The 11645-nt window shown below is 38.6% G+C and overlaps 1 protein-coding gene across 3 annotated transcripts in view; it reads right to left on the bottom strand.

The window, feature by feature from the left end:
• Positions 1 to 11645, bottom strand: part of SCYL2 (SCY1-like 2 (S. cerevisiae)) — a 58022-nt gene that overhangs the window by 23139 nt on the left and 23238 nt on the right. For all 3 annotated transcript variants that reach the window (XM_010831593.1, XM_010831594.1, XM_010831596.1), the window contains exons 4-8: positions 6403 to 6547; positions 4589 to 4738; positions 2856 to 3077; positions 2319 to 2435; positions 1601 to 1726 (exon numbers count right to left, since the gene is read on the bottom strand). In XM_010831593.1, the coding sequence (XP_010829895.1) occupies positions 1601 to 1726; positions 2319 to 2435; positions 2856 to 3077; positions 4589 to 4738; positions 6403 to 6547 (760 nt within the window). The remainder of the gene's footprint in view (positions 1 to 1600; positions 1727 to 2318; positions 2436 to 2855; positions 3078 to 4588; positions 4739 to 6402; positions 6548 to 11645) is intronic.

The raw sequence follows: 11645 nt of genomic DNA, 5'->3' as shown, positions 1-11645 counted from the left end.
CCAGACAATAAACTGTGGAAAATTCTGAAAGAGATGGGAATACCAGACCACCTGACCTACCTCGTGAGAAACCTGTATGCAGGTCAGGAAGCAACAGTTAGAACTGGACATGGAACAGACTGGTTCCAAATAGAAAAAGGAATACGTCAAGGCTGTACACTGTCACCCTGCTTATTTAACTTCTATGCAGAGTACATCGTGAGAAACGCTGGGCTGGAAGAAACACAAGCTGGAATCAAGATTGCTGGGAGAAATATCAATAACCTCAGATATGCAGATGACACCACCCTTATGGCAGAAAGTGAAGAAGAACTAAAGAGCCTCTTGATGAAAGTGAAAGAGGAGAGTGAAAAAGTTGGCTTAAAGCTCAACATTCAGAAAACGAAGATCATGGCATCCAGTCCCATCACTTCATGGCAAATAGATGGGAAACAGTGGAAACAGTGGCTGACTTTATTTTTTTGGGCTGCAAAATCACTAGATGGTGCTTGCAGCCATGAAATTAAAAGACGCTTACTCCTTGAAAGGAAAGTTATGACCAACCTAGACAGCATATGGAAAAGCAGAGACATTACTTTGTCAACAAAGGTCTGTCTAGTCAAAGCTACGGTTTTTCCAGTAGTCATGTATGGATATGAGAACTGAACTATAAAGAAAGCTGAGCTCAGAAGAATTGATGCTTTTGAACTGTGGTGTTGGAGAAGACTCTTGAGAGTCCCTTGGACTGCAAGGAGATCCAACCAACTAAAGGAGATCAGTCCTGGGTGTTCATTGGAAGGACTGATGTTGAAGCTGAAACTCTAATATTTTGGCTATCTGATGTGAAGAGCTGACCCATTTAAAAGACCCTGATGTTGGGAAAGACTGAAAGCAGGAGAAGGGGACGACAGAGGATGAGATGGTTAGATGGCATCATCAACTCAACAGACATTAGTCTGGGTAGACTCCAGTAGTTGGTGATGGACAGGAAGGCCTGGTGTGCTGCGGTTCATGGAGTCGCAAAGAATCGGACACTACTGAGCGACTCAACTGAACTGAACCCTTCTAATTTTTTTATCCTATTTAATTATTTTTCCACCATGTAAAAAAGATCCACTAAACTTTTATGACTTCAGTCGGTAGCCTTTTAGACATTTATGTATCCTTGGGAAAAGTTATATTTTGGGGGCAAGTGTTATTATAGTGAAGTCAAAGTAAATTTTAAATGCTTAACTCCTGACTACAATAACAGACTGATCAACAACAAACCTTAGGCTTCCCTGGTGGCTCCAGTGGAAAAGAACCCACCTACCAAGGTAGGAGATACGAGTTCGATCCCTGATACAGAAAGATCCCACATGCCACAGAGCAACTAAGGCCGTGCACCACATCTATTGAGCCTGTGCTCTGCAACAAGAGAAGCCACCGGAATGGGAAACCTGTGCATCACAATTAGAGAGTAGCCCCTGCTTGCTACAACTAGAGAAAAGCCCATGTAGCAACAAAGACCTAGCACAGCCAAAAATACATACATGCAACTCCCCTCTCTGCAACCAAGTGGAAGACAGCATATAATGGAACATGGAGAAGGGACCATTTGTTTAAAAAAACAACAACAAACCTTAGGCAGTTTTGGCAGAACCTTTGGCAGTCCTTTGAAAAACTGTGATTTCTGAAGGTTATCTCTTTGGAATAAGGTATCAAAATATTGCAGTGTTACTGCACCAACATCATCAAAGAAGGGAATCTAAAAACAGAAAAGTAAAATTATTTTGATAAATATTGAAATACTTCTCATATGTGAAACTGACACAGTATGGTGGAAAAAATACTCAGAAACATTTAGCAAAATGCTTAAGACAACTTAATAAAAATTCTAATTGTAAAAATCAGAATAAGAAATAATAAACTACTTCTCTTTTTGAAGTCAATTTTTCAGAATCAAAATCTGTGAACTGGCTACACAATAACATTTACTTTACATAACTAGTAAAATATTGAAACATTAACTAAAATATCTTGAGGCCATAAACAGTACCATTTATTAAAATCCATGCTTATATGAGTTAATTAAGAGGGTTATAAACTCTCAGCATGTCTAGAACTTCTGCATGCCCAATTATAACTATTATGTCTCTTTATTTGAAATCTTAACTTTATATCAGGGCACTTATATCATAAATTGTTTAATTCCTTAAGATTAAAGGACACTGAATATTTAATACACTCACGAACATAGACGTTATCTGGGGACTATATATTAAATCTTCAGAAGCATTTAATCAACTTGAACTCATTTTTTGTCCCTCCATCTAAGGCAGGAATTAATACATACTCACCTTTGTCATTTGATCTGCATCTGGTCTTACAGTTGGAGTTACATTTAACAGTAGTTTTACATGTTCACGGACTTCCTCAGGTATATTTGTAAGTGAACTAGATCCTAAACGACTCAACTGTTCAAGAGTAATAATGTTAAATATGAATATAAAATATTCAAAAAATATACATTTATATTGTGAACAGTCCATTTAAATCTTTTTGAAATTTACTAAATGTATTTTTAGATTGAACAAACTGCTGTTGCAAGATAACTAAAACATGTCTTTTAATACCTGAAATTGCCTCTATTCCTAAAGCAAAATGCCCAGTATTTTAGGCCATATTTCATTTTTCACTCTAGTGAATAAATGCCATGATTAAAGTTGTAGTAACAAATATTAATCCTAAGAATTACTTTTGTTAAGTTGACTTTATGAAAACAAAATATGAGACACTCCTCCCAGTTTGGAGAATTTTCTGAACATATTTTAGAAAAAAATACTAAGAAACACTTAATATATTTTTAATGCAAGCAAATATTTAAAGGCAAATACCTGATCCAATTGTCTGCTGAAACTCTTGTAAATATCTTGCTTGTTAACTTCAAATACAGGTTTCCCTTTATTAAATACAGCATACATGACAGTTCCTAAAGAGTACATATCACTGGCTGTTTCACAGGTCACAGAAAGTATATATTCAGGAGCCAAATATTCAGGATTTGGAAGACACAATGATGGTAAATTTGGGTCCCATTCTTTACATGGAAACTTGGGCTATAAAAGGATAGAAAAATGAACACATGGATTAAATATATCAAATTAAAGCAGACCACTGTCAAGTACTAACAATTGAGTTTTAAATTCATACTCAGTCATGCAAGTAAAAATGTCACCACCACTTTCAATTTTAAATTTCCCCAAATCCCAAAACTACAACATGCATGAAACAAGCTAAGAGATAGAATAAGAACTCTTATAACTTTGAGATTATTGGCACTCTCTTCCAGAAAACAAATTGTCAGTATACTATATGATGCATTTTGAATGTGAGAAGGTATGGCCTATGTTTTCTGATATAGGCTTCAAACTTATGAGCTCAAGTAGATTATAGTTGTTTGAAACCATGTTCTTTCACTAATGAGCTATGTGATTTAATTAATAGGTTCAAAAAGCTGTTGTAAAATTAAACAAATGTATGGAAAACAGGCCCAGCACAATGCCTGACCCATAGTATATCTCAACCAATACTAATTCTTTCTGCTTCCCCTAAAAATGTTTACTTATGTTACAAATATATCTTAGGTCAAATCATGGTTTCTTTAACAACTACACAGTAAAAACTTGAAATATTGCAGTGTTTTCCTAAGGATAAATAGGTAGGTTTCATAATCACTAAGTAACAGGTGCTTTTTAGCCAGAAAAACTGGGTTCAAATCTTAGCTCTACTGCTTACCACCTGCCTAAACTTAAAGCAGGTTAGTTCATTCTATGAGTTTAACTTGCTCATCTGTATTATTCCTATACCTCACTGAGTTGTTGCAAGGATAATAAGTAAATACACAGGTAGTGTTTAGAAAGAGCTTCAGTAAACATTAGCCATGACTGTCACTGATATTGTTGCTATCATGCTCCCTAAACAAGATTCTGTGGTTCAATAAGTTGGGGAAACATTGCTAAATTCACAATGTTTGTTCCTGTACCTGACATTCTGAGGGGGAAAAAACCTACCTAACCCAAAAGTGCTCAAATTTGCTTCACTCTAGCACTTTCTTCTCAAGTAACATTAGTGTGGAATTAGTGTACTAAATATTTGTAGGTACAATGAACATTAGAAATTTTCTATAAAGCTATAAATTTAAACACACCATTGTACCACAAAGCCTATGTATACACATTTATCAGACTCCCCAGGTGACACCAGTGGTAAAGAATCTGCCTGCCAGTGTAGGAGACGTAAGAGATGCAAGTTAGATCCCTGGGTCAGGGAGATCCCCTGGAGGAGGAAATGGCAACCCACTCCAGTATTCTTTTCTGAAAAATCCCATGGATGGAGGAGCCTGGCACACTGTAGTCCATGGGGTCACAAAGAGTTAGACACGACTAAGCAACTAAGCACAGGCTTCTCTGTCCTCTACTATCTATCTACTCTCAAACTCACGTCCACTGAGTTGGTGATACCATCCAATCATCTCATCATTAGACATATAAATTCTCTAATTTATTTCAGATGCAATTCAAAAATTTTCAGAGCTTTAAAAAAATTAGAAGAATAAAACCTTTATTACCTCTTGTTCAGAAGGATTGGTTGATGATACACAAAAATCAAAGCCCATTATTTTCCAGGCTCCACTTTTATTCAAAATTATATTTTCAGGTGTAATATTTCCATGAACCATTTTCACACTGCTGTGCAAAAATGACAATCCTTCAGAAACCTGTAAATGGGAATAAAAGATATTTTTACATTCAAGTACATTAATAAATGTCTCATACTAATCACATTCAAGTACATTAATAAATGTCTCATACTAATCAAATTTGCTGCTTCTCCCAATAAAAATTTTTACATGTCAGGTTATTAAATTTCATAAATGCAAAAGTGTAGAGAAAGTTGCCAGAGCATTCTAAGCATTAGCAAGAAAAACTCCCAAAACAGAGAGCAACTGCTTATTTAAGTTCCTTTCTACATACACAAAAGTAAAAGAAAAGACTTTGTGTCCCAAATTTATTCAGTTCCTGAGTTTGAAAAGTGAGAGAATCTGGTTTCTGAGCTAACAGTAAATATCAAGAAATACCTTTGTAAATTTGATTCTAATTCTTAATATTTTTTATACTTACACTCCACATTGAAATTAAGTTTTTCTTAGTATTGTGCTCAGTTTTCAAACTGATGTTCACTCATTCTTACTTTGGATTAATATTTGATAATTTTATATTTGTGCCTGAGATCACCATGGTATTTGTTAACAAAAAGCGAAGACTGGATTTGAAAGGACCAACCATATCAAGTTTTGGAAAGATGTGAAAAAATACGTAACTTTTATATACTGCAATGGGAATGCAAAATGGTATTACCATTTTTGAAACAGTTTTTAATTTTCTTAGAAGATGAACTATATACATACTGTTTGATTTAGTCACCCCACTCCCTGGTAATTAACCAAGAGAAGTGAAATTAAATGTCCATCAAGAACATGTACATGAATGTTCATAGCAGCTTTATTCACATTTGCCCAAAACTGTAAACAACCCAAATGACTGTCAATGAGTGAATGGACAAGCAAACTATGGTATAGCTATTCTACAGACTACTACTCAGCAATAAAAAGAAGTACTGATACGCACAACTATATGAATGAATATCAAAATAATTTGATTGATTGAAAGAAGCCCAGCTAAAAACACAGGACATATTGTATGATTTCATTTAGAAAATTCTAGAAAATACAAACTGATTCATAGTGACAGAAAGCAGGTCAGTGGTTTCCTGAGATGAGAGACAGAAAGGTAGCAAGGAGGAAGAGGGAAGGGTTACAATAGGTATGAGGACACTCTGGAGGGTCATGGATACGTACATTATTTTGACTGCAGTGATGGTTCTACCTGGGAACTTAATAACTGTGTATTTTTAAATATGTGAAGTTTACTGTATGCTAATTAATTATACCTTAATAAAGCTGTTAAAAATAATGAACAAAATTATCTCTGTCCCCCAAAACAAAGAATCTACTGTATAAATTTAGTGTATAAAGCTGAAGATATTTTGGTAAGTAGGGGAAGGAAATCAGCAAAAGTGAAATGGACTTATGAGATGCATTCTGAAGGTTTAAAACTCAAAAAAATAAAAAAGGAACCACACACCCACCAATCAACAAGTGCTCTTCTCCAAAGGTTACTAATGTTATGTTTCATACATTAAAAATACAATTTAAACCTAACAATAAACTGTAGAGAAATTCTAGAACATAAAAATGATTTTTAAATTACTAAAAAGATGCAAAGGTTTACATAAAGCAGTTTATATGGCTAAATTTGAAATGGCTATAAAAATACTTTTGAAGGAAAATATTCCATCCATGCGATGAATAAAAATACATACCTGAAGCAAACCATATTTGGTTTCTACATCATAAAGTTTATAATCCTTAATGTCTGGAGACACAGGGGAAGGTAGATTTTCCCAGTTACCCAGAACATTGGCTAAACTGGCAAAAACTGGTTCCGTGCAAAATGCCAAGCAGTCCCTGTTTTAAAAAAAGAAAAATATGAGTGGTCCTATTTAACTATCAAGAAGGTAGACAAGTTTAAATTTATTTTCACCATTACTATAACATACTTAGACTAACAAAGTCAGGAAGCTCTGTATATGAATTACACTGGATAATTACCACTGTGCTTTTTGAATAATTGATATTCTTTATGGAAAACCAATACATTAATTTAGAATACTGTTATATTACCCTTATTTCTAAGGCTATAATTTTCAGAATATGCTCACAGGAAACTATAGACTTCCCAGATGCCTCTGGAGCAAGAGTCATCAGGACATTGCTCGAGTTCACACAAGCCGGCCACATTTCTTTTTTCACTGTTAAGAACAAACATCTGGATGTTGGGGGGGGGGTGGCGGGGGCGGTCCCTGAATTATGTCACTTGAGACCTTTGTGAGTTGTTGGAGCCCTGGGAGGGCACATTATTTTTGCATCTTTCGGACTGTCTTTTGCACCTAGAAACAATGTGAATACCTTTTTGTTCTTGCTTTGGGAAACATGGTATCCCGTGGGGCCTCCTCTGGTACTTGGCAAGCTCTGGTACTTATCCTCCATAACACATTGCTAGGAGAGGTGCGCATGCTGAGTGCTGGTCAGGGGCTAAGGGGTGTCCTGTTTCTGGGTGGTGAGTGGGTGGGAGTGTCCAGAAGTCTCTGGTGTAGGCATGGGTCAGCAGTGGCCTGCTGCAGGGTTGGGAGCACTGAGTGTAGCAGTGCCTGCATGGGACCTTTAGAAGAAAGTCACCTTTATCTTTATTATCTTCTACCTCCACCACAGTTTGAAACTGAAACTGAAGCTGAAGTCGCTCAGTCCTGTCCCACTCTTTGCGGCCACCATAGTTTGGCCCCAGATAAATAACAGAGAGGGAACACAGCCCCACCCAAAACAGAAAATTGGATTAAAGATTTACTAAGAATGGCCCCGCCCATAAAAACAAGACTCAGTTTTCCCCCTCAGTCAGTCTATCCCATCAGGAAGCTTCCATAAGCCTCTTACCCTTCTCCATCAGTGGGCAGACAGACTGAAAACCACAACCACAGAAAACTAACCAATCTGACGACATGGACCACAGCCTTGTCTAACTCAATGAAACTATGAGTCATGCCTTGAAGGACCACCCAAGATGGACGGGTGATGGTGGAGAGTTCTGACAAAATGTGGTCCACTGGAGAAGGGAATGGCAAACGACTTCAGTATTCTTGCCTTGAGAACCCCATGAACAGTATGAAAAGGCAAAAAGACAGGACACTGAAAGATAAACTCCCCAGGTTGGTAGGTGCCCTATATACTACTGGAGGTCAGTGGAGAAATAACTCCAGAAAGAATGAAGGGATGGAGCCAAAGCAAAAACACCCAGTTGTAGATGTGACTGGCAATGCTGTAAAGAGCAATACTGCATAGGAACCTGGAATGTTAGGTCCATGAATCAAGGCAAATCAGAACTGGTCAAACAGGAGAAGACAAGGGTGAACATCGACATTTTAGGAATCAGCAAACTAAAATGGACTGGAATGGGTGAATTTAACTCAGATGACCATTATATCTAATACTGTGGGCAAGAATTCCTTAGAAAAAAATGGAGTAGCCATCATAATCAACAAAAGAGTCCGAAATGCAATACTTGGATGCAATACCAAAAATGACAGAATGATCTCTGTTCACTTCCAAGGCAAACAATTCAATATCACAGTAATCCAAGTCTATGCCTTGACCACTAATGCTGAAGAAGCTGAAAACTTGAACGGTTCTACGAAGACCTACAAGACCTTCTAGAACTAACACCCAAAAAAGATGTCCTTTTCATTATAGGGGACTGGAATGCAAAAGTAGGAAGTCAAGAAACACCTGGAGTAACAAGCAAATTTGGCCTTGGAGTACGGAATGAAGCAGGGCAAAGGCTAATAGAGTTTTGCCAAGAGAACACACTGGTCATAGCAAACACCCTCTTCCAACAACACAAGAGAAGACTCTACACATGGACATTACCAGATGGTCAATACTGAAATCAGATTGATTATATTCTTTGCAGCCAAAGATAGAGAAGCTCTACACAGTCAGCAAAAACAAGACCAGAAGCTGAGTGTGGCTCAAATCATGAACTCCTTAGTGCCAAATTCAGACTTAAATTGAAGAAAGTGGGGAAAACCACTAGACCATTCAGGTATGACCTAAATCAAATCCCTTATGATTACACAGTGGAAGTGAGAGTCAAGGGATTAGATCAGATAGACAGAGTGCCTGATGAACTATGGACAGAGGTTCGTGACTCTGTACGAAAGGCAGGGATCAAGACCATCCCCAAAAAAGAAATGCAAAAAAGCAAAATGGCTGATTGAGGTGGCCTTACAAACAGCTGTGAAAGAAGAGAAGTTAAAGGCAAAGGATAAAAAGAAAGATATTCCCATTTGAATGCACAGTTCCAAAGAACAGCAAGGAGAGATATAAGAAAGTCTTCCTCAGTAATCAATGCAAAGAAATACAGAAAAACAATAGAATGGTAAAGACTAGAGATCTCTTCAAGAAAATTAGAGATACCAAGGGAACATTTCATGCAAAGACTGGCACAATAATGGACAGAAATGGTATGGACCTAACAGAAGCAGAAGATAGTAAGAAGAGGTGGCAAGAATACACAGAAGAACTATGCAAAAAAGATCTTCATGACTCAGATAACCATGATAGTGTGATCACTCACCTAGAGCCAGACATCCTGGAATGTCAAATGGGCCTTAGGAACCATCACTATGAACAAAGCTAGTAGAGGTGATAGAATTCCAGTTGAGCTATTTCAAATCCTAAAAGATGATGCTGTAAAAGTGCTGCACTCAATATGTCAGCAAATTTGGAAACCTCAGCAGTTGCCATGGGACTAGAAAAGGTCAATGTTCATTCCAATCCCAAAGAAAGGCAATACCAAACAATGCTCAAACTACCACACAATTGCACTCATCTCACACGCTAGAAATGTTCAAAATTCTCCAAGCCAGGCTTAAACAGTATGTGAACTGAGAACTTCCAGATGTTCAAGCTGGTTTTACAAAAGGTAGAGGAACCAGAGATCAAATTGCCAACATCCGATGGATTATCAAAACAGCAAGAGAGTTCCAGAAAAACATCTACTTGTGCTTTATCAAGTACGCCAAAACCTTTGATTGTGTGGATCACAATAAACTGTGGAAAATTCTGAAAGAGACAGGAATACTAGACCACCTGACCTGCCTCCAGAGAGATCTGTATGCAGCTCAGGAAGCAACAGTTAGAACTGGACATGGAACAACGACTGATTCCAAATAAGAAAAGGAGTACATCAAGGCTGTATATTGTCACCTTGCTTACTTAACTTATATGCAGAGTACATCATGAGAAACAGTGGGCTGGATGAAGCCCAAGCTGGAATCAAGATTGCCGGGAGAAATATCAATAACCTCAGATATGCAGATGACCCCACTTTTATGACAGAAAGCAAAGAAGAACTCAAGGGCCTCTTAATGAAAGTGAAAGAGGAGAATGAAAAAGTTGGCTTAAAGCTCAACATTCAGAAAACTAAGATCATGGCACCTGGGCCCATCACTCCATGGCAAATAGGTGGGGAAACAATGGAAACAGTGACAGACTTTATTTCTGGGGGCTCCATAATCACTGCAGATGGTGATTGCAGCCATGAAATTAAAAGACGCTTGCTCCTTGGAAGAAAAGTTATGACCAACCTAGACAGCAGAGACATTACTTTGCCAACCAAGGTCTGTCTAGTCAAAGCTACGGTTTTTCCAGTAGTCATGTATGGATATGAGAGTTGTACTATAAAGAAAGCTGAGCACTGAAAAATTGATGCTTTTGACTTGTGGTGTTGGAGAAGGCTCTTGAGAGTCCCTTGGACTGCAAGGAGATCCAAACAGTCCATCCTAAAGGAAATCAGTCCTAAATATTTATTGGAAAGACTGATGCTGAAGCTGAAACTCCATACTTCCACCGCCTACCTGATTGGAAGAACTGACTCATTTGAATAGACCCTAATGCTGGGAAAGATTGAAGGCGGGAGAAGGGGACATTGAGGATGAGGTGGTTGGATGGCATCGACAACTCAATGGACACAAGTCTGAGTAGACTCCGGGAGTTGGTGATGGACAAGGAGGCCTGGCATGCTACAGTCCACTGGGTCGCAAAGAGTTGGACATGACTGAGCGACTGAACTGAGCTGAACTGACTGGAAATGACTATGGAGCCCATGTGCAGAGAATCAACAAGGCTCCCCCAGGTTGCCAAGGGGCCAGGAGATATGATGTTCTGTTCAGAGCACGGCCCGTGGACACACCTGGAGCTGAGGGAGCTCACTAGGAGGTCCGTGTGGAAGATTTCAGGGCCAGGCAGTTAGGTTCAGATGCTGGTCGGAGTGACTGGCCTCATGACAACCTCAATCTCAGAGCAGCTTTGTTTTTATCTGTCATTTTTAAAGGTGTCACAAGTTTCCAATTTTTAAAACTAGCATTCTTGATTTTTTTGTATTGCTTTGGGCATACTGCGTGGCTTGTGGCATCTTAGTTCCCAGACCAGGGATTGAACTTGGGCTGCCAGCATTAGAAGCTCTGAGTCTAACCACTGGATGGCCAGGGAATTCTCTATTGTTTTTTGATTATAAGAATGTTTAGAAATTCAGAAAATGTTCAGTTCAGTTCAGTCGCTCAGTCGTGTCCGACTCTTTGCAACCCCATGAATCGCAGCACGCCAGGCCTCCCTGTCCATCACCAACTCCCGGAGTTCACTCAGACTCACATCCATCGAGTCAGTGATGCCATCCAGCCATCTCATCCTCTGTCGTCCCCTTCTCCTCCTGCCCCCAATCCCTCCCAGCATCAGAGTCTTTTCCAATGAGTCAACTCTTCCCATGAGGTGGCCAAAGTACTGCAGTTTCAGCTTTAGCACCAGTCCTTCCAAAGAAATCCCAGGGCTGATCTCCTTCAGAATGGACTGGTTGGATCTCCTTGCAGTCCAAGGGACTCTCAAGAGTCTTCTCCAACACCACAGTTCAAAAGCATCAATTCTTCGGCGCTCAGCTTTCTTCACAGTCCAACTC

Source organism: Bison bison, unplaced genomic scaffold, assembly GCF_000754665.1.
Source record: "Bison bison bison isolate TAMUID 2011002044 unplaced genomic scaffold, Bison_UMD1.0 scf7180017864529, whole genome shotgun sequence".
In the NCBI taxonomy this organism is placed as follows: domain Eukaryota; kingdom Metazoa; phylum Chordata; class Mammalia; order Artiodactyla; family Bovidae; genus Bison; species Bison bison.
The sequence above is the reverse complement of the archived record's forward strand: the minus strand, read 5'-3'. Positions and strand labels throughout refer to the sequence as shown.